The sequence below is a fragment of the Plasmodium fragile genome (assembly GCF_000956335.1).
Source record: "Plasmodium fragile strain nilgiri unplaced genomic scaffold supercont1.20, whole genome shotgun sequence".
Taxonomy (NCBI): domain Eukaryota; phylum Apicomplexa; class Aconoidasida; order Haemosporida; family Plasmodiidae; genus Plasmodium; species Plasmodium fragile.
This window is the reverse complement of record NW_012192600.1, coordinates 139,061-162,327: the sequence shown is the minus strand read 5'-3', so window position 1 is coordinate 162,327 and position 23,267 is coordinate 139,061. Positions and strand designations below refer to the sequence as shown.

Sequence of the window (23,267 nt, the reverse complement as noted above, 5' to 3'; positions counted from 1 at the left end):
AGGAGAAAAGTTCCATATCAATTTAATCATCTCTTGTTACATTTTTGCAACTTTTTTTTCATTTCCCTGATAACACCCTGTGTTCATAAAACGCTATAACAAATTATGTAAAACGCAAAAGTCGTAACAGTGGCGTTGAGCAATAATGAAAAGGCTCTTTCCGTCTGTGGCAAGCATTATATATACCTAGGTAGACACCCACGTAAACACAAAAGAACAAGAAAAAAAAAAAAAAGGTCAACATGGTCAACCATACAGTATGCATTTATTCAACGACATGTAATTTAATTTATATGTTCATGTAGAACAGAGCTACTAAAAAAAATTAAGGTAAATTCTTTCTGTAAAATGTTCTTAAAATCTGTTTTTTTTTTTTTATATGGTCCATCACATTTTAGCTGTTTTCACCTGTCTGTTTTGTTGGTATATATATACATAATTTTTTTTTCATTTTACAGCCAAATGGGTAAAATGGCTATTTACACCGTGGAAATAAAATTCTCAAAATAAATTATGAACAGGCAATTTAAATAATTGATAGGTTTTTTTTTTTTTTATGAACATTAAATGAAGGTCTGCAACACATTAGCACTATTTTTTTTTTTTTTTTTTTTTCCTTTTTTGGCTAGCTATTACTATTCTATGTAAATAAAATTGCAAATAAGTATTTTTTTTTCAGCAATCTGCCCTTGTAGATATGTTTGCACAAAATCGATCAAATTTACAAGTTGCTAATGCGAATTGAAAAATTAATAATGTGCTCCTATTTTAAACACATTGTACGTATATGTTCATTTTGTTCACGTTTTGCACATCTCCCCTTGTACACTGCCTATGCTGACTCCTCTTTTTGAAGCTCTACATTTTGTTAATTTACGTAGCATTATTCTACACACGTGGTTCGCTATTTGCTGCACACACGAAAACCTGTACACGTAACGATGGCACAAAAAAGGGGAACCATGTTACGCGTACAAAGCTCAACGGAAAAGAATGTCCACACCAATGCATATTTCGATTCCTCCCTAGATTTAAGCACACATAACGATGCTTCCATAAACAGTAATTTTTCCATGCGGGGGAACAGTCTTCCTCGAATATTGAAAATGTATACAAGAGAGCTGCAATGTTCAAGTGATGAACAGAAAAGTGAAGTTTCTCACTTGAGGAGTGAAAATTTATTTCCTCAAAGACATGAGCATGTCAGTGATAATACATGTCTAACGAGCATCCTTCACCTGAGCGATGTAATTACATCACAGAGCGAAAACTGTGCACGCCTGAACGGTGAACATTTAAATTGTTACCATTCGTCCGTAAATAGCAATGTTTCGCGCATAGAAAGTGGAGTTCGCTCCTGTTTAGCTTCATCATTATTAGCAAAATTCTGTTGCACAGAAATACCGATCCATGAGGAAGGGGAATCAGTAAACTGCAAGGCAGAACCAAATTATCCACAAAGTGGCGAAGCGGTTATTTCGACCAGCGGTCAAAATAATGGGGAGGAAAATAATAATCAATTTGGTACTCCGAAAAATAGAAAAAATAATGAAATAGAAAATATTCAGGTAAATGATTCCTTTAGTGAAGAAGAACATCTAAGTGCGATGAGAACTTCTTCAATTTCACTCCCCATTAAAGAAAATTTGGAACATGGACAAACATTGCATGATAGTAAAAAGTGTGGAAATGATCAATCGATCCTCTCTAGCAAAGGGTATGCTTTGTCTAGCCCTACAGGTGACCCAAAAACTACGATCAGGTATCAGGTATGCCATCCTACCGTAGTGCCCAACCCAGAATGTGCAGCATATGTGAATGGCAGTTGTGAAAAGGAGCGGGGCCAGGACAAATTAGAACTTGCGAATGGTCATATGAACGAACGCATGATGATATATTACACCAATGAAGAAATGCAGGGGGGTAAAAAAATGTTTAACACAAAATTGAGTGCATTGAATGATGAAAATTTTGAGCTAACGAAAATTTCATGTAACAGTGAACAGGACGGAATAGAACGAAAAAAACAGCATGGAAATCAAAAAAATTGCAATTGCGCGGAAGAAAAAAAGGACCCTACAACTTCACCTTTAAGGAAGAAACCACGGAGTTACTCGCTAGATGATATAAGAAACGGAAAAGTAGAAATTCCAAACGTTATATTTACCAAGTTACCCTTCAATTCGAACGGAGACAATGTCATAGATTCGTATAGGCGAAATCATAAGCTGCTCAATTTTATGAAGGACTGTAACGAGTCAGTTGGTCTGATTTTAAAATACCCACAAATTGAAAGGGGTCCAAATAGAACATTCAAAGTATCATCGGAAATGTCCCCTGCAATTAGGAGCCATATCGGCTCGATCATCATATATGAAGACAAATTTGACAGGAGGAACTATCACCCAAATGTTCAGAACCTACATATGGGGAAAATATACGAAAATCATGTTTTTAACATATTGAAAAATAAAAAGGATTTGGGGAAGAAACTATTCAAACAAGGTAATACATATGAAAAATATAAATATAATAATATGAATGGATTTTGGATAAGTAATATTGACAAGAGCCGTTTAGTAGACCCCGAAAGGAACGATAGCTACATTACAGAGCTAATATATGAAAAAAAAAGGTCCTATGCTGAAGAAATGGAGACCCTAAAGTGTTGTGGAGGTTACGACGGCATTCCACCTATTGCTGAATTCTACAAAGACAATAATTTTTATTCATTTTTACAAAAGGAGGGAATATACAGTGATTATTTGAACCCCGTGATAGCAACCACCATGCGTCGCTACGACATAGAAAAAGTTTCCGACTACGAATATGTCCACACACGTGAGTGTATCACGCCCGTTCATCGCTCGTAATTGTACGCACAGAGGTGCGGGTGATTGGGCGATTGAGCGATCGGACGAGTGGCCAAACGCACAGTATCACAGGTGTGTAATGAGCGCAAAAATGTTTTCTTCTTCTTTAGGTCTCCTTTTTGAGGGATGCCCACCGAATGGGTGTTCCTTTTTTTTTTTTTTTTTTTTTTAAATTGGCCCCCACTGGGCCCACCCAGTAAAAATATTTAAACACTATTTGTTTCTCTCTTTGCTTATTCTTATTCGTTCGTTAAACGTTGATGTTACGCAGAAGCGTATTTATTCCCTTATATCTTTGCACAAAATTTTGTTTGTTAATTTGACCTATCCTGCTCCTTGGGATGTGTGCAACTGCACTGCTTTAAAGGTGTTGTGTCAGATGTTTTGAAATAATAAGTGCCGTTGTTCTTTCATTCGTTCTTTTTCTCGCTGTTCCGCTTGTGTAATTTTGGCTTGTTTTACTTTCTTGTTTAAGCACAGCTAACCATATTGACCTTATTGATCTTATGTCTTGCCCACCGCATTCGAGATGAACGATTTAATATGGTCCCGTTTTCTTTAATTCCTCTTACAGTACAACAGCAACGTTGCACAAACGCTGCGCATCGGCGTCCTTCCCCTTTGGGCATAAACTGCATGCAGGGGAATGTGCATGTGTGCGGTTTCTGCATGTAGGCATTTCGAATTAGAGCACAATTTTTTTTTTTAAGCGAATGAGCCATTAATAAATGTGCTGGATGCCACAGGCCAAAAATGGAAATTCATTTTTGAGTTCATACAAAATGTGGCTGATGTGGCTACTTGGAAAAAAAAAAAAAAAAAAAAGCAAAAAAATAAAATGAGGAAACCTGTGCATGTATTTCTACAAATGTAAGTAAAAAAACACAATTTTCTTGTAGAGTTAAAATTGCCGCAGTTTTTTTTTTTTCTGTTTAGCCCGCATTTTGCACATACCACAACGGGTATACTACATACGCGATATACGCATTTGCCCACACATAGTATTATGAAAAAGTTTAAAATGAAATTATTCCCTTAACCACTTTATATTCACATGTGAGAGAACATGCGAGCACCTGCACGCGATGACAAGTTTAGTAAAAATGCCGCGTTAAAGAGGAAACTAGTGTGCCCCCCCGCATGGTTAATTTTTTTTTTTTTCTCTCCCAGTGCATACACCCGTACACACATGTATGCACATATATACACACATATATATATGCATGCTTACGTGCATACGTCCACTTTTACAGCTTTTTTCCCTTTTGTTTTCAAGTAAATGAATGTGTAATCTTTTTACTCTCCTTCTTGCAGCTTCTACATGTGAATAATTGTTTTTTTTTTTTTAATTTTTATTTGAAGTGCTCCTTTTGGGGCGGAAGAATAAAAAAAACGTTCCCCACAGAGAGGAACGTGACGAGTTTGCGTTTTCGCGGTACTTATTTTGTGACCGTTTAACCGTTTCTCTATTTCACCTTCTTGATACGAGCAAGTGCATATTTTAGCCCCTTGCCAATGTAAGCTCGCAGAAGACAAAGAAGCATTTTTGGAAAAAAGGCCACATTGGTGACGCGCCATTTGACCTGCCTGTATTGCTACGTCTGGCCAAAAAAAAAATATATATCACACGAGAATATTTTTAATACCCCCTATTGATGCTTTACCTGCATTTGATAGCACCTGTCCGTCTTTAAGTGAAGAGCGATATATTTATTTTTTTTTTTGTGCCCCTCCGCTGACCATCAGGTCCGTGGAATTTATGGCAACTACTATATTGACGAGAGTACTTGTACACATAGTGTCACAACGACTTGTATAGAAGCCTTTGCCATTATTCACGACGCGAGGTTTGTTCTTCCCATTTTAATATAACCTTTCAAATGAACCAAACGTAATCCAGTAACATAGATATGCATGCGTGTGTACACATATATGTTTCACGAGCAGGCACAAATTTGAAAAAAAAAAAAAAATTAGCTCGAGTACATAGGGCGTTTGCACGTTATTCATCAGTTCGTTAGTTGCAATTCGTTATATGTATATATATATATATGTTTCTCTTGTCTGCTTCATTGAACCGTAAATGAATAGGAGAGTAGGCACTTCCCCATATGAGAGTTCCCTGCCCTCCGTACTCTGCCATGTTAGCAACGCCGCTAGGACGAAATAGACCGAAACAGAGAGTACATACATACGTACTTACATGAGTACATTTACCTAGCAATGCACAGGTTCTTACCAGCGCCTTGTTCCATTTGATGACCATTTTATTGCTCCTTTTTTTTTTTTTTTTTTTTTTTTGCGTGCGTAGTTCACACCCAGCCCATTTGTGGGATGCACATATTTGTTTGTATTTTCCCGAAAATTGCATAGGCGTGAATTGCCATCGGCGGGAAAAACATTATCGATCCTGAGATTGGAACCCATTCGTGCGCATCGTTTCGCCAAAATTTGATGCGAATCGTTTTTGTACGCATGAGCATATGCGCAAGACCATCCCATTTCTGAACTGCTCCAGTGGACCGCCTCAGATGCTATACCATTCGTACGCGCTGGGGTGAAAAAGAACAAAGGGAAAAATATTGTCCTTTGTGCAGGGAATAAATTAAACATTCTTCCCACAAAAAAGGTGAAGAAAAAAAAATTAATTAAAAAATCGAAAAGACAAGCTAATCTTACACGATGAGGTGTAACAGCGAAAGTAGAATGTGCAGGGAAATGACATCCGGAATTAATCCATATGAAGAGAGAAAAAAAGAGTCTAGAAGTTTCGGAGAATTATCTGACAATTACAATTTCTTACAAAGTAACGATTCCATTGGTGACTCTTTCGAAGAGAGAGAGAAAAAAAAAAAAATGAGAGAAGATGAGTATAACAAAATTATGGAGAGTTCGGAAGAGAAAAGTGACTTGTTCAATGATGATAAAAATTGCTACTCGTACTCGGACAGGAGTGAAAACTCTCAATCACAAGTGAGCAAAGTGCAGTCAGTAGTGGGGTCAGCCTACCCCTTTCAGGGGGGCACCCAGAGTGCAAACGCTTACAAGAGTGGCAGAAGCAACCATGTGCTAACACTAACGAGCGCAACTTTAGAAGAAAACATTTTAAGAAATTTGGAACAGGATAGTAGCTACGATGGCAATTTTGGCAGCGACACGGAGAAGGGTAAAAGTGTGAGATATAGTAGAAGGAAATCCGTTACAAGTGAAAAATCGCGCGAGGAGGATTATTTGAGGCATCAGAAAAGTAGCCTAAAAAGTGGGGGAAGTAGTCGCAAATTTGAAACATGCCCCAGTGGAGGGAAGGTAACATTTGATAAAGGGGATAGCGCTGATTGTCTGCATAGGACTTCATACAAAATGGAACAAATGGAAAACACGGAAAAAACAGGTCTTTGGTTTATAGACACCATGAATGAGATGCTAGACGGGCTTTGCGATGCAAACAAAGAGGAGGTGTACACAAACGATGGAGTCCTTGTTAATACGAGCTCAAACTCCATCAATTTAAATTACCCCCCGTTAGGAATAAACACCATATTGAGGTGGCCAGAATATTTAAAATTTCACAGCATAATTACGGGCATTCATATTTTCCCCATCTATGAAGGAATACGCAGCATGTTTATAAAATACCAGAGCCAAAAACTGCAAGGGAAAAACAAAAAGGTAGCAAAAAGCGCTACCCTTTTGTCTTTACCCACATTTCCACACCAAAATGAAAAGGATAGATGTATATCAAAGACATATTCAAATTTGCCAAACTTCAATATCCCAAATGAGACAGAAACTACTACAAATGCACAACAATACCCTGCCAGCAGCTTTCATACGAAAAAAGGTGGCAGCATACATGATGATGATTATGATGATTTTCTCTTCTCAAATTTACCATACTTAATCCAAAGCATGAGAAACAAATATAATAAATTTTGCGATCATGTTGGAGAAACGCTAGAGCATATAGATAAGGAGAATTACACATTTAAGCAATACTGTTTTGCAGTTTCGAAAATGTTTGTACAAAATTTAATAAATATGATACCCTTTTCAAAGTTTCCTGGGCTGATTAGCCATATGACAAATTCATTCCACACCTGTATCCGTCATGACCAAAATGAAGAATCCATGATGGAAACCGATTTTATCAACACGTATAATTTGCAATATAGTAACAGCAAGATGGGAACTGCATATTCCCTACCGATGGAGTTGGATAGGTCCATGTCAAATTTAAGTTCCACCATTCAGATGAATTGCATGGGTCACACAAAAAACGCGTTGCCGAATTCGAACGCAGTGTTTGCTTCCAAGAGCAGAGGGAGTCACATCTTTACCAGGGGAAGAAGTATCAACATAAATGACCAACAGAGGAGAAGGCATAGTTTTTCTCAAAATTTCTATGGCACCCAAAAGGACAGAACAATTTTGCCAGGAGGTATACTTGAGGAAAGACGAAATTATCTAAGTGGAAATTTTAACACCCTCCCAAAGTACGTAAAAACTTGTGCCAATAGTCGCAAAAAATTGAGCAATTCTCTAAGACCAGGCGATTTAATAAAAATGGCAAGTGTAAAAAATAATGCTCTTATAAACTTGGGTACATTACGCAAGTGTAAATCGTCGCACGACTCGTTAGGAAGCCAAGAAGTAATGCCAAAGGTTAACACAGAAGTGGGGGCGGACGAGGAGGAAGCGGATGCGGCAGGTATGCACTTAGATAATTCGCAAAAGAACTCCTCCGATGAGCTGGGCGAGATGTTTAATGCAACCACCAGTGAAAATTACTGCACGGCGAAGTCGATGCCCCTTAATTAGTTCACCCAACTTGGAACAGATGATGTGAAGGAGATTTTTTTGGGGGGTAGACCAGGACAACTAGGTAACGTCAAGTAGGCATGTAGGCGTATAGGTAGCAAAGGGGGGGGGGCGATGCTGGATTGGTCGTGGTCCGTCTCCAGAACCTACATCACATCACCACCTATGCGTATGCACAGTAAAATAATTGCCCCGTTTGTATTATACGAGAGCGTCCTCCGAACATTTCACCGTTAGCGCTTTTTTTTTTTTTTTTTTGTCTTTTTTTTTGCGGACCTGCTTACACACCACACCTCGATGTATGTGCCCGTTTGTGCACGGCACCGCAACCCCAATTAACACATTTGCTCAAAACTTTACATTATCATTTGAAAACCGTAACTTTTAATTAATCCTTTTTTTGAACGGCTCCATGTAATAGCATCCCTGTCCCCCTTCGCCTTATAAGCAACGTCAGAGAGGAAATACGCCTGACATTTCAGCATCACCCTCATTAAGTAGTGTTATGTATATCCAATAGAAACGGCGGAACGTTGACTGTCTACCCTTTCTGACGCCACGAAGTCGTTTTTAATAAAGATGGTACAAGGTCCTTTCTCACAGAAAACCTCCTTTTGCGTGTTCCCGAAATGTTCACAATGCTAAACGACTGAGCCGTATTTTCCACGTTCTCCAGAAACTGCGTCGATGGGAAGGGTCTCCTACCAAATATGACCCATGCATTATGCACTCACATATATGCACATAAAAACGTACAATTCTCCATACACCGAATTGTTGTGCAAAATGATGTGAAGAATTTGTTTTAACTCCATTTGCGCGTTGGAAGGAAATACCCGTTGTTTAAAACAATTCTCCGCTTTTAAAATTATACCTTTAATTCTGTTCCTATTAATGACGTGCGACGGCCATGTGGCGTATAAAACACAAAATTGGACGTGTGCGAATGAGTATATAAATGCCATACCGTATGCACAATGGTATAGCGCTTCCATTTGTGCGAAAAAGGTACATCAGCTATTTGTTCTGTTTTTTTTTTTTTTTCGTATATGTTCCGCTGTTCCAGTTATGTTAATCAGGCAAATCGCGAAACTGGGGATTTTTCCCTTTTACTTTAATCAAAATAACATCATGTGGGGCATAGCAATTTGTTCATTTACTCATGGGGTTCAATTGAGTACTGTTTTTATATATGCGAGAACAAAAACAATGCGTCTTTCTTTTTTTTTTGCTTTTTGTACTTATATGAGTTATTACATTGGCCTGCTTTACAATAACGTGTAGGGAGGCGGGGGGTAAGTATTCATGAATAGACAAATGGAACATGAAGGTTGTGCATAGCCAAATGGCTGTTCATCCTATTTGTTAAAGCTACAAAATGTTAGCATCCCCATTTGCATATCCAATTACAGTGTATTATATATACATATATAATATTATTCATATTGTATATATTTATGCCTATTTGTACGTACCATTATGCCACAATCGCATTCTTCGGCACTGGTATTTTTATGTCGTATGGTATATATGGGGTTGACTCGCTGCTAATATTTTTTGCACCTCACAGGGCGTTTGCTTTTACGGTGAAGGAAATAATTGCCCTTTCCGCTGCTCTCCCTGTTGCAGTTCGCACTTTTGCGTAACCAGTTGCCGTTGGGTGCATTTTCCTCACTTTTTTTAAAGCATTTCGAATTTCCATACATACGTAATATATATATATATATAAAATAATGTACATGTTGCCGCCTTTACCACAACTCATTTTCGCTCCTCAGAGAAAAAATGATACATATTGTCGTGTTGTCATTGCATCAATGAGCTATTTGCCTGATGCCTTTGCAGGAGACTAATGCCATACAATTCTCCTTTATATAAAAAATTAAACAAATTTCCCCAGCCATTCATCAGTTCATGTATCATATCGTGCGTTCTCCTGCGCAACTGTATGTACATATATATACATATATATGTTTCCACATTTTTTTTTTTTTTTTTTTGATTAGTTGTGGAACCATGTTTTTAACGAACTTTTTAAATAAATGCCTCCACGCTCTCATTTTTTTTCATATTTTTTTTTGTGATGGTACACGTACGTAAAAGATAGCTGTGGGATTTTTTTTTTTTTCTTTTTTTCGTTTTTCTACCTTATACAGCAATTTGTCAGGTCAGATTAGAGACCACTTTTTTTCCCGCTGCGTTCATTTGAACCTTTCGTGTGTCCGAGGGCGCCTTGGGTACACCATCGCGTCTTGTGAGCGTTGAGTTTCTCGCCATCAGTGAAGCCACCTAACAACGGTGAAGCCCCCACCCCTCCCTTACGAACGTCGCATATTATGAGGCGCTTAGGGAAGCCACAGGAATGAACCTTCTCTGATAGGAAGAAAAGGGAAAAATGACAACTATGATCAAATTGCATTATGATGAGAAAAATGACGAAGAAGAAAATATGATCATTCGGTGCGCCGACTACGAGACGTTCAAATCCTATGTACTAAAAAAATACGATAAAATATACGAAATTGTAAATTATGAAAATGAAAACATAAATTATTATAGTGTAAAATGGATCAACTTCATAAACAGGAGAGTACCTATTTTGTTGCAAAATAAAAGCGGACCATGTCCTCTTTTGTGCATTACGAACATTCTACTCTTACGTAACCAGTTACAGATTGACAAAAAAATTAAAAAAATATCGCAGAGCTTCCTTGAAACTAAAATTATGAACATACTGTTAGAGTCCAATAGGAAAAATGTGACTGATAACACCGCGTCGTGTAATTATAGGAAAAACATAATCGAGTGTGTAGATATATTACCCCAGTTAAAATATGGACTAGACGTTAATTGTAAATTTAGTAATATTCATTCATTTGAGTACACAAAGGGGTTGTGTATTTTTGACATGCTGAACATCCCATTATGTCATGGATGGGTCATCTCGTCGGACGATGGAATGTTTTACTCCTACTTGAAAGATTACTCCTACAATGTAATAATAAATAAAATTGTGAGATATAATGAATACCACGAGAGAAAGAAAAAAAAGGACGCAGACGAACCGTCCAATGAGAAAAGCACCAGTTTGTACCAGTTGGAGGATTTGAAGGAGGAAAAAAGGGATGACTGCGATTTGGGAAACCCCTGTGAAAGGCATGCTCTCATGGATGGCCCGATAAATAACCCAGGAGGAGCCTCCAACAGTGACTACAAAGGTGTCACCAACGATGCCGCCGTCGACTTAGCCAAAGGAACAAGCAAAAGAACAGAAGAAAAAAATAATAAAAAAAAAAGCACAAAGAGTGTACCCATCTTTCCAGATGACCTTGATCAAATATCAGAAAAAAATTCCAAAAAAAAATTATTGCAAGATAGCTCCTCTGTGCCCGTTACCACTGTCGCTCCGTTAGATGTAGACACACCAAAAAAGAAGAACACATATTTAGGCAAAAAAAAAACAAGTGGAGATACGTGTGGCAGTAAAAGTGGAACTCAAAGCAACGTGATTAACTTGAAGCAGCCGTGCTGTGTAGATTTAGAAAACGGTACAAATAAGAACAGCACGGAAACGGGGCGGAAGTCGGACGGATTTGTTGTGAAGGAAGGTAAGACACCAACTAATGTGGACATCTCTGCAGAAAAAAACAGCGCCAATAGGAACTCTACTGCTAGCGCTAATGCAAATATAAGTACCGTTGCCAGTGTTGTTAGCCACATCAGCAAAGATAACAACATCGGCGATGGGAGCGTGGTAAAGACGCCAAAATTTCCGGAGGACCCCCTACCGACCACCTGCAAAAGTCTAATTCCAATTGAATACTCTTCTGAGGGAAATACCAAGGGTAGGTTGAAAAAATCCTCCCTGGACGAAAAAGCTATCAGAAATAAAGAACTCTTTATGGAATCCAACGAAATAGCTAGCTTAACTAGCGAAACAGCAAATGCAGACATAGCAGATAATTATACAGAAAATAGTGAAAATTTTATTATGAAAAATTACAGTACAGATATAAATTTAACTCCATATGAAATTAACGAAGCGCTAGTTATTTCGGAATTTCTAGAAACGTACAAAACTCAATTGACATTAGTTGGGTTGCAATTATTGCAGGAAAATTTGAACCCAAATCAACTTGTAGCCTTTTTTAGGAATAACCATTTTAACACCCTTTTTAAATATGAAAATAAACTGTTCCTGCTGGCTGCAGACATTTCCTTTCTACATTTGAGTTGTACATGGGAATTATTTGACAATGTGGATAATGACACCTCCTACTACGATAACAATTTTAGGTGCATATCGACTCAGAAAAGTTTGCAAAAGAATTTAAACAGTTCTATTATTTATTTGGATTATTATGATAGAAGCAGTTCCAAAAATAATATGCAGTGTGTCAAGTCTAGTACGACCTTTTCCAATGGTAAAAAGAAGAAGAAAAAGTGTACCTTTATGTAGGTTGCTGCGCTTGCGCGTGTATATTAGGTCCCTCTACTTGGACGGGCACTCACCTTTCAACAGCGCGCATAGATATGTATATATACATGCCCGCACATGTGTGCAGGCCGTAGGCCCGATATATGACTTATTTGTGCATTTTTACTTATATGTGATTATCCTGCATTTTGGCTTTCTCTTTTTTTTCAAAGTGCCAAAGCGAATTCTCGTCTCTTTCGTATATCCACTCCCTCCTCGAGGCATGTGTACCTACATATGCTCCCCATTTTAAATATGAATAATACTTAAATATGCTGCGCATGCATTTATGTTTCCCCTAATTAAATTTCCCAATTTAACTGAATAAGTACTCATGTATATATATATATATTATATGATATGTCTTTTCAGAGCATATGCATGTGTACGTGTGCGCACAAGTAGGCACATGCATATGCGGTTTAATTAAAATTTTTCGTTTCCCCTTTTTTTTTTTTTTTAAATGTGTGTGTGTGTTTAGGCATATATGCATTTTTAAATGCACGCATTTTTAAGTACACGCATTATTAAGTGCATACATATTTTTAAGTACACGCATTTTTAAGATATCCTTTCGAGCAACTCCTTCAACAAAAGAGTCTTCTGCCTTAGGCAGTTTTCATTGCAGAGGAACACATTTGTATACTTCAATATAAAGTTGTAAAACGTTAGTAATAATGTTCTTTCCTTTTTGTCGACAAAGAGGAGGACATAGTTTTCCTTTCCGCCATTCGTGAGGATATATAATATGTCTATGAGCACTACGCACTCGGCACAGTTTAGCAATTCTCCCACATCTTCCCTTTGTTGGGCATGGGCCAATTCTCCGTTCGAAGGTGACTGGGCAGTTTTATTTGTATCCTCATCAGCATTGTTGGAAAGCTCTGTGGAGGCGCCTCTCTGCAATTTTATTTTTATGCCCTCCTCGTTGTCCACATTTTCAAACAAGGACAAAAAGTTATTTTTAAAAAGGGAGTCCAATATATCTACGTAAATGTCTTTATCGAGGTTGAACTCGAAAATGCCTTCTTCCAAAAAAGCAGTTTTGAGAATATCGATTTGTTTTTTGAAATTACTTTTTATTTCATTTGAATTCCAAAGGAGTTCAAAGCTTATCTTATTTTTAATTTTGTTTTCCCCAAGGCTTGCTCCATTTGAAATGGTGAGCAGGGGCGGCTTCATTTCTTCCACGTCGCTCAGCGCGGTGTTATCGCTCAGCGTGAGGCTGCTATCCGTGTCGTGGTGGCAATGCGCGTGATTATCCATGTGGCTATTCTTTTCAATGTCCCTGTCCGTATGCCCCACATTGTTGTGCTCCCCCTCAGACGCTTGTTCCACGCTGTTGTTTTTTCGCACCCGGCCGCTCGCCCCATCATCCACCTCTCGATGATTCCCCCCTTGACAGAAATGCCGTAGGTATTTCGTTTCCTCACAAGGGGAACTCCACCCCCCAGATGCACACCGGGTACTTGTCTCCTCCGTGTTGGACACCGCCGTGAGGCACTTAACGCCGTTGCTATTATTTTCCAAGGGGGTCACATCTGCAGTGTGCTCTCTTGATATAAGTTGAATAGCTAACAGCCTTGGCTTTAGTTTGTATCTCTCTAGAAGGGTAGATGTGTACTCAGCTTGTCTCCTCGTCCGTCTTTTAGCATCATTTTGTGTTATCACATTTTGTAGCAGCTGAATTGATTTGTCAATATTGAGGGTGGAACAGCTGTTCATATCCTTTGCACACTCCTTGGAAGATTTAAAATCCTTAAGAGAAAATTTATAAATTTTTAGCTTATATCTGGCCATCCCTCTTAAGTAGTATGCCTTGAAAAGAACATACTTAATATTCACCGTAAGGGAATTTTTAGCTATGCAGTAGTTAGCACAATTTTTATGCTCAGGCAAAAAATAATGGTAAAATAATATTATGGAAGAACAATCATTTATGCTTTCAAAATAGCAAGACACTCTCTGATACACTAATGATCTGTTCACAAGAACTTTAGTCCTAAGAATACTTAACTGTTCAATATTTTTGTTCATAAAAATTTGTTTTTTGTTGGAGAGTACATCTAAGTATAACTCATTATCTAGGTTTTGCTCGATCTGTAAAAATATATTATTGTTGCTTAGTTCGAAGTCGATATAGTTAATTAGGTCATTATAATTTTCTAGGCATTTATGGTACCTGTTGTTTTGGTAGTTAAGTTTTCCTTCTTCGTTTTTGGAGAGGTACATATCATACACTTTGGATCGGACCTTCACTAATCGGTCTTCTTCATTTCGTGCGTTGAGCACACAATTGGTACTTTCAATTATCCCACCTTCTGTTTCCACATTTCCGTAGCTACTATTGCACATGTAGGCTTTTTTCCCTCCTTCCATCTCCACGGTAGGGGCTTCTTCCGTGTTCTCCGCTCCATGAATTGACCCCTCAGAATGTGCTCCCTTTTCGTTTTCCTGCGGTGCTTCCCGCATGTAGCCTCCACCATGACCAGTTGATTCCTCTTCGTTATTATCAATATCATCTACTTTGAGTTTATCCCACGCACTGTAGTAGCTCTCCAGCGAGTTTTGGTCTCTCTTTAGGGCATTATTATTTCGTGTCCATTTTGTTTCCCCGTCAATGTGAGCACCGTTGGGATCCACAACCTTTGACGTCCTCCCATGGGGTTGCCCCCCTTGTCCATCCTGGCCCTGTTTCATCTCTGGTTTAGCGGCAGCGCCATTTCTTACTAATGACGGTTGCTCCTTCCCACTACTCGCTCCTACATCTTTGCTAACTTCGCTTTGCCACGCGTACAGATCCTCGAAGTATTCCTTTATCTCCTCCGAGTTGTGCTTCAGCTGCTTGGCAATTTCGACATGAGACTGAGCCATTTTGCGATCAACCTTGCCCTCACACTTAGCAAGTTACCGCGTTAGTCAGTTGACGGCAAAGTGGATAGGCGGCTGTTTTCCCTCCTTAATGCTTCTTTCCTCTATAATGCCAATCCTGTCAGTTTTTCTACACAAAACCGCGCACACGGGTGTTCCTTGTTCAAGTTTGCACACGCACGGTCTAAAGCGCATCTACTAGGATCTCCCACTCCTCAATCGTAGGTATGAAATAAATTAGGAATACTTTTTTTTTTGCCTTTGTTAACCGGGTGTTATATTGTGGTACATCATCTTGTGCTATTTTGTGCACCATCCAAGATGGGTAAGGGGGAGAAGTACAAAAGAGCGGCACAGACTTCTTCGCCCCCATTTGGAGGATTTAGATAGCAATCCCCGGTGATGGTGTTTCTAGCCTGCCATATCGTTCCGTCACCTCATGCGGTTATTTTTAGTTAGGCGTGCTACGGGTGCATATCAAGCCTTATTTTGAACATTGCACACGGGGAAGAGGACAAACGGTGTAAAGTGCGCTAGCGGTACACTTCCTCTCTCACTGCGTGGAAAGAAGTACGTTGGTATCCAATTCTTCCAATTTTTTGTGCAAAAATAGAGGCCTTTCAGGAGGCCTCACCTTTTCATACTCCACGAATGGGAATCATTGTACCCACAATGTTACGCACAGCGTGTGTGCCTCTTTCCAAGCGCTAAAGAAGTTTTTTTCCTCATTTCAGCCGCTCCGATGGCGACATTCACGCTTGTGAGATTTTTCTTATAATGTATAGAGCAGTTACCAAATACAGTGTGTTTTTGTTAGAACATAAATTCTGCTTTACATGCATGTATATACTTCTATATACACACGTACAAGACGTATATATACAAATATACATGTGGGATTCAGAAAACAGTGGTGGACAGGACAGAGAGAGATTAATAATTTTTTTTTTTGGAGTTACTAAAGACTGAAGTGATGCTTTTATAAAAAGTTTTTTTTTTTTTTGCATAATTTCAAATATTAAACAAGATATATATAAACATGTCTAAAAACACATGTAAACATATTTTGAAATATATAAGATGCTTAAAAATGATTATATACAAATTGTAAATTGAAAGAGTACAATCAAATACACCCCGTTTTCTTAAAAAAAAAATTCAGACGAAAATTAAAAAAAAGTGTACTGGATTGCTTTGAAATACGAGGAATTGTTGAGGGACAATAAGAATACCCTACATTTTGAAAAGAGGCAGATTACAAAACAGGCGACATAATACAAAATAGGCATGAAGCTACAAAACAGGCGTGGTGTTACAAAAGAAGCATACTACGAAATGGACACACAAAATACTAGGCGCGCCGCAAAATAAACGCACAACATCATAAGGGTGCGTTGCAAAAACACGGAACCGCAAAACGGCTGCTATGCCAGATTGGCAAGCTGCAAAAACAGCGCTGTTGTGAAACAGACGGGGCAGGGGGGGGGGGATAGGAAACTTGGGAGCTGCAAAAATATGTGTCTACAAAAAACTGGACACAAGTCGAACGAAGCCTCAGTTCTTCTCAAAGTGCTTCTTCATGGGGCCCCAATAAGGCTCGGGGTTCAGCAAGGTGAACAATTTCACATGATCAGTATTTTCTTTATTACTAACAGAAATATCTATATTGTCAATGGTGGAATTCTTTTTAAAAAATTCATACGACAATAATTTTTCCCTCAACTTTTCATCCTTTATGGTCTTTATGGAATATACTTTTTTAGGACTCTCTTCGGTGGTTTCGTTTTTCTGATTGCTCAGAGCATTCAATTCTTCCTTCTTCGCTTCCACTGCATCAGGAATTCTCTTTTTCGAATTTACTTTATAAATAATGGCACGAAAAATGTCCATAAAGACATCGTTAGGAGCATTTGTCTTGACGCTATCTGGGTCCTTGTGAAAATATGAAACTTCATAATTCAAATTTAGCAAGGCATTCACGAACAGCTTTCTAGAGATGGAGCACAGTCTAAAATTTCTAAATAAGTCTGGCAAATTATAATACAATGGAATATTTATTTCCTGTTTTAGGCACCTAAAATTTATTAATATTCTATCCCTCGACGTAATGGTGTTTAAATTGTAGTCTTGTAAATTTTCCAGTAACGATATACACGTGTGGATAAATTCCACATTGTGCAACTTGCCGATGTAGATGGGGCCACCTATCAGCATATCTCCTCCGCACTCTACACACTTGTTGGAAATGGTCAATTTTCCGCTTTTGTATTTATTCCCTATGCCGGGATTGCTGTGCGCTGGTCGGCCCGTGCAAGATGGCCCCCCAGTCCTCACATCAGCAGCGGCGTTATCAGGCCCGTCGCCAGCCACATCTCCCGCATTTTGTGTGTGCTCGCTATGCACAGTATTTTCCAAATTGCCAGCATCTTCGCCATTGGTCGGTCGTTCGAAATTGTCTTCATTCTCAACCACGTTATCAAATGATCCCTTATGAACCGTATTAACCCTCTCCTCCACATTATCGACGGTGTCCCCATCAGTCGCTTCGTTCGCAAAGTCTCCACCTATGACTTTTTCCTTCTCATAAGTATGCTTATTATCATCATGCAAATGGTCTAACTGTGCATGTGGAATATGTTCTGCATTGTGGACATCCTCCTTTTCCTTGTTCTCGTCGATGTCCTCCTCCTCCTCGGTGTTTACAAATGCTCCATCCTTATGCTTGTTCTGTTTCCCCCTCTTGCAGTACCTCTTATTATCCCCTACTTGTATATTCCTATCCTTTTTCAATGCCAAGGGGTTGATATGGAAGCTAGAACAATTGTTGCACTGATAAACCATCCCAGTATCGGTGCAGAGGTCCTTTGTCTGTAAGGTATCATCTATGACTTGTACTAATATGCGAATGTAAAAATCAATGTTAAGAGAAGAAAATGGAATAACACACTTCTTATACTTGGAGGCGATCGTTTTTATTTTGTAAAACAAAACTCTTATGCTATACTCTTTATTGTAATGAACTCTTTTGCTAAATATCATGCTGTTATATTTGTAAAAAGAAACATCTGGGAATTTTCCATTCAATACTCTCATGTCTGTATTGGTTATTAATATGAAGAAATTGCTTCTTCCATATTTTAGGCAGCTTTCCAAATATTCTATGGAGGATCCGTATGGGTCTATGTCGATTATATCGAACATGTACTTTTCCGTGAGTTTGCTCTTTTGAATAATTTCATCCATCATGTTTTCGCTTAGGGGGGTTTTCTCGTCCGCGTTTTTCGTGGCCACGAATGGGTTCGTCTCTCTGTGGTCTGCTGCACCGTTTAGTGCACCATTTACGGAACCGTTTAGTGAACTGCTTACTTCACCCTTTACTTCCCCCTTCAAGGGCCCACTTCCTCCTTCTGGCCCATTTGACCTTTCCGCGTACACCGTTTCGTCGCGCTCCTCGTCCAGCATATCAATTTTGGTGAAGGCCTCCTCACTGCTCGAGAAAGCAGTGGAGTCACTGTCCTCGAAATCATTGTGATCCTCAATAGACTTATTTTTCATGTCCACCTTACTCTTACCGTTCTTACTATGTTTATTACTATTATTATGATGCGGGGCGTTATTAATATTCATGTCTTCCTTAATCTCGTTGTTGCCTCTGCCTCTATTGTAATTCGTTATATATTTTAAAAACTTCAAAGCTTCCTTGAAGTAGTCGTTATAATCCGTGATGTTATTGACGTAGGTAAAACCAACGTCTAATTTTTTCATGTTTCTCTTTTTCGAATAAATATTGTCCACATTAAGAATGTTCATAACACTATTTGCATCATTACATAAAATTGTATATTTGTCCTTATTAATTTGATTTCTTTTAAAATTTCTCCTTATTTGCTTACATGCATATTTGTCAATATCATTTGTGATAATATGATTTATGGTTTCTCGTAATTCCTTTGCATACCTTATGCTTCTTATTCCGCTTGCACTTAACAACTCGACGACGTTAAATCCTCTGAACAGGATTTTTCCGTTATCCTTATTTTTATTTTTTAAATATATTTCTAACGCTTTTATTAAAATAATGCTCATGTCACGATTAAACACCTGGGCCTTGTTGTAAAAAATGTGGTTACTTTTGTTTTTTATTTTCACACTTCCTTCAAATATGTATTTGCTATTTCCTTTGTTGAACGCGGTTCCTCGCTCGCCTCCTCCTTCTACATCTCCTCCCTTTGTCTTTCCATTATTTCCAATGCTGTTCCTTTTATTTGCTCTATTATATTTATGGTGGAAATGGTTTTTATTCTCTTCAAGGAACTTTCTTTTGTGATTATCATTATTGTTTACTTCATTCTTAGTTCCTATCATTTTTTTTTTTTTTTTTTTTTTTAATGAAGCTTTTATGATAGAGGTGTAGTTCAGGTGTGCGTGCTCGACGTACGGACAATGGAATGAAGGGCACAAATGCGTTCAATGCGGTGTAAAATCGCAAGTGCAGATGGCGTCCAAGTGTATAAATACGTACAGAACAAAGGTACAGAGGGTTAAATAAGTGTGTGCTTGCTAGGCGTATTGTGTTGGCCGTAAACACGTGCGAAACGAGCAATACCATGCGTACGTAACATACAGACGTTGCAACGTTGTGCTATACAAATGTATATTGCGAATACGTGATGTGGATTTGTTTATCCGTACGTGCTAAGCAAGTAAAGGTAAAGTGCATACAGCGCATGAGTACGACACACCAGGGCTAATTATAAACAGGTATGCAGGTAAAACGTGCGACGTGTAAGCGATCAGTGTGCGGCGTCTATGCGATACGTGATGTGACGAGTATGTGCTGAATACGTGCTTCCTATGCGGACGTCAAATGCGTGCTGAACTCATAAACTGCTTTAAGTACTGTACACATACACAGATGTACGTGCTGTACACATGAACGGCTCATACATACTAAAAATTTGCATTATAAATAAATGCAAAAAAAAAAAAAAAAAAAAAAAAAAGTGTATGTGCTATATGGATGTATGAACAAATACGTAGATTAATTGTACTTTTTTTGAAGGCATTTCGTTCTCATAATTTTCTACACCTTTGCTTTCATTTAAAAAAAAAAAAAAAAAAAGGTAAAATAAAATGCGCATTAACGATAACATCATCATATGAACAGTTCACTCATTTTTTTATTTTCTTTGTTGGAGGCACAACGTGCTTATACGAAATGTACAATGTAATATATTATATAGTAAAATGTATTAATGCTTCATGTTCCGTTCATCATGCCTTACTTCCTACTACTTTTTATTTTTTACTTTGAAAAAAACAAAAAATAGAGGTTTCGTCTTTGCATTGTTAAACGCGAACATTTTTAAAAAACTTTGTCAAAACGAAATAGAACATGAAATGTAAAAGTTGCATACATACATATAATATATGTACAGTTCGTTTATTTATACAAATTCTTGTAAATGTATTTTATATTATAACTAAATGAAGAAAAAGGTAAAAACCAAAAGGGGCTTTTTGTTTTTTGTAAAACTTTGGGCTTTTTGAACTTTTGGATCTTATTTTGCGTTGTGGGGATTTTTGTTAAGATATTTCCGTTTTGGAGATTCTTATGTCATTTCTTTTTTTTTGTTTTTTCTGTTTATTGTCCTTTCACTTTTTGTGATTTGTTTCTTTACAAGTAGAATTATAGTATGCTTTGAGATTTAATATATGTTGGAAAAAACGAAAAAAGCGTTTTGTGCTTTTGTGTTTATTGGGGGGATTTTTAAATTGCGGTTCTAAAATGTTAATATATAATTTATAATAAGGTGGCTGTTTTTTTCTATATAAATGTTGACGTTTCCTTTTTTTGGGCGATATTTATAAAATATATATTTTTTATTTTACATAAAAGCATAAAGTGCGTGGTTGCGGATTGTTGGTGATAGTTTTGCTTTATGATAAGCCAATGCATAAATACGTACAACGTATAATATTATTTTACGTGCTTTTACATTGCGATACATGTTTACCCCTGCCTTGCGCGTTTTTTTATATTTTGTTTACCCCGTTCATTGTATATAAAATGAATGAGACGCATAAGTTTTTTATGTTTATTTTTTTCGCATTCTCGCATAGCATTGCTGGTATTTATTGTGGGTATGCTTTATATGCGCATCGTTTTATATGTGCCATGCGTGCGAACAAAAGGAAAATGCAGCGGGTTCAGAAATGGCCTTGTACAGTTTTTATTATGTATGCACAATGGGACGCGAAAAAGTGGCGAGTACATAGTTGTTATTCTTTTTTTTATAAAGGGGGAAATACGTACCCCCTTTTTAAAGGGTAAATAAAAAAAAGCATACAATATTCCCCTCATCTCAAAAAACCGCTTTGTTATTTCCCTTGTTGCCTTAAATTATTATGTGAGACAGGAAACAGAAGCAACACGAATGGTACATGTTGGGGGACGTTCCTATTAGGCACAAGTAATGCGACGAACAAGGAGGTAAACATTAAAGTTTATAATATATGCATTATACCTGTTATGATTAAACATGTAAGAAAAAAAAACGGTGCTCATTCGACAGCGCAGTACATTATGGACATGGCCTATACAACGCCTTCAACCCATCGTTCATGCAAGTATCGCGTTATGCGTGTATTATTTATAATATGGCCCACGCAGTATTTTTTTATATATTGCGGTGCCATCCCATTTAAGTGGAAAAGGCACGACGCCCCAACGAAGGGTAACGGGAAAATTGCAATTTTTTCTCCTCCTTTAAAGGTTATTTCTCACTTTAAAAAAAAAAAAAAAAAGATATACGCCGCAACGAATTAACCTAGCAAATTTAAATTGTAAAAATTGAGTATTCCCCCATTTTTACGCTTAAAAAAAAAAAAATAGCGCACGCATGTATACCGCTAAGGTTGCGCATAAATGGGCAACCTCTTGACCCTGCACCTGCAAGTGTGTTTTGCCCCTGCGCACATAAGCATACATTCGTGCAGATACGTATAAAATATTTTTAAACATAAAAAAGGAGTTATTATATAGAACTTGCAGAGTTGGCTAATCAGCGCATAATGTGAAGGGGCAAAAAAAAAAAAAAAAAAAAAACAGTATCGCGCAACCGTCGCCGGCAACTTGTAACGATTTGCTTAAGCTTGACAGACAACCGTTAGCAAAAGAAATTGCGCAGTGTTTGACAAAACTCCTATTGGGCTGTTTGCGCAAAAGTGCCCCATTATAATCGCGCAACCTGCTCGTATAACCGATGCGTTGTTCTGTGATAAGAAAGTAGCCATGTCCCCCCCTCCAACATTTATTATCGAGACCTCCCATAATATATTTTAGATGTAAGGAAATAAGTTCCCCCCACAGAGTGTGCTACAAACGACTTTTCACTTTGCTGATAAATAAAATGGGGAAGGTAAAACGGGGGGCATGTGGAAAAAGCACACTACTGAAAAGGCGTGTATGCCTTCTTTCTTGTCCTCAGTATTAGCTGCATCCCTGTTTTTGTGCTGCCTGCCTTTTTTTTTTTTTTTTTGTTTGCACCACATAATTATGCCATTTGTTTGAAACAAGGTAACCCCCAAGCTGGGTTGTCCACGTGGATAATTACACCGGGGCTCGTTACAATTAATTTGCGTGTGTTTTACATCACGCGCATGCAGGCAAAAATGTGCAAACAGTTGGTATACACACATGTACATGCACGCCTATGAATATGTATGCACACATATATATATGCATATACGTACTGCCCACGTAGCAGCGAATTTAACTTTGCCGAACAAATATAATAGGCATTCGTTAAATTCGTGTGGTGTACGCCCTTTTTGCAAATGGAAGTCTGTACATTATGTTCGCATAAGCTCTCTTTCTCTTTGACACACAAGGAATTGTAAAAAGGAAAAAAAAAACAAACAAACAAGCAGTGATGTGATTTTCCATTGAAAAAAAAATACCCCCCTAAAGCACTTGAAAACTACGCAAGACAAACAAATTTACCTGTATTATATAATGCAAGCCCTCCAGCACAAACATGTAAGTGTACACATATGCGTATTTAAAAGATATGCCTACGTACGTGTAAACACACATGTGCGTTATGCCATTTAGGTGTCGATGAGAAAGGAACACAAGCGTAAAAGAGAGCAAATATATAAAACCAGTTTTATGTTGTTCTAGTTAGCAAATGACAAACGCTTCCAATATTGACCAGGGGAAAAAA

At 37.9% G+C, this 23,267-nt stretch overlaps 5 protein-coding genes across 5 annotated transcripts; 3 read left to right on the top strand and 2 right to left on the bottom strand.

Moving 5' to 3' along the window:
* Positions 1–962: 962 nt before the first annotated feature.
* On the top strand, positions 963–2,873 carry AK88_02132 (uncharacterized protein; the record flags this gene model as incomplete). Its single annotated transcript, XM_012479766.1, has 1 exon — positions 963–2,873. One exon carries the CDS (start codon positions 963–965, stop codon positions 2,871–2,873), a length of 1,911 nt encoding a protein of 636 aa, XP_012335189.1.
* Positions 2,874–5,555: 2,682 nt separating this feature from the next.
* On the top strand, positions 5,556–7,691 carry AK88_02131 (uncharacterized protein; the record flags this gene model as incomplete). The annotated part of the gene is made up of 1 exon (XM_012479765.1): positions 5,556–7,691. One exon carries the CDS (start codon positions 5,556–5,558, stop codon positions 7,689–7,691), a length of 2,136 nt encoding a protein of 711 aa, XP_012335188.1.
* Positions 7,692–10,086: 2,395 nt separating this feature from the next.
* Positions 10,087–12,150, top strand: AK88_02130 (uncharacterized protein; the record flags this gene model as incomplete). The annotated part of the gene is made up of 1 exon (XM_012479764.1): positions 10,087–12,150. One exon carries the CDS (start codon positions 10,087–10,089, stop codon positions 12,148–12,150), a length of 2,064 nt encoding a protein of 687 aa, XP_012335187.1.
* Positions 12,151–12,729: 579 nt separating this feature from the next.
* AK88_02129 (uncharacterized protein) lies at positions 12,730–15,042 on the bottom strand (the record flags this gene model as incomplete). Its single annotated transcript, XM_012479763.1, has 1 exon — positions 12,730–15,042. The coding sequence occupies one exon, from the start codon at positions 15,040–15,042 to the stop codon at positions 12,730–12,732; it is 2,313 nt and encodes a 770-aa protein (XP_012335186.1).
* Positions 15,043–16,593: 1,551 nt separating this feature from the next.
* On the bottom strand, positions 16,594–19,404 carry AK88_02128 (uncharacterized protein; the record flags this gene model as incomplete). Its single annotated transcript, XM_012479762.1, has 1 exon — positions 16,594–19,404. The coding sequence occupies one exon, from the start codon at positions 19,402–19,404 to the stop codon at positions 16,594–16,596; it is 2,811 nt and encodes a 936-aa protein (XP_012335185.1).
* Positions 19,405–23,267: the final 3,863 nt, after the last annotated feature.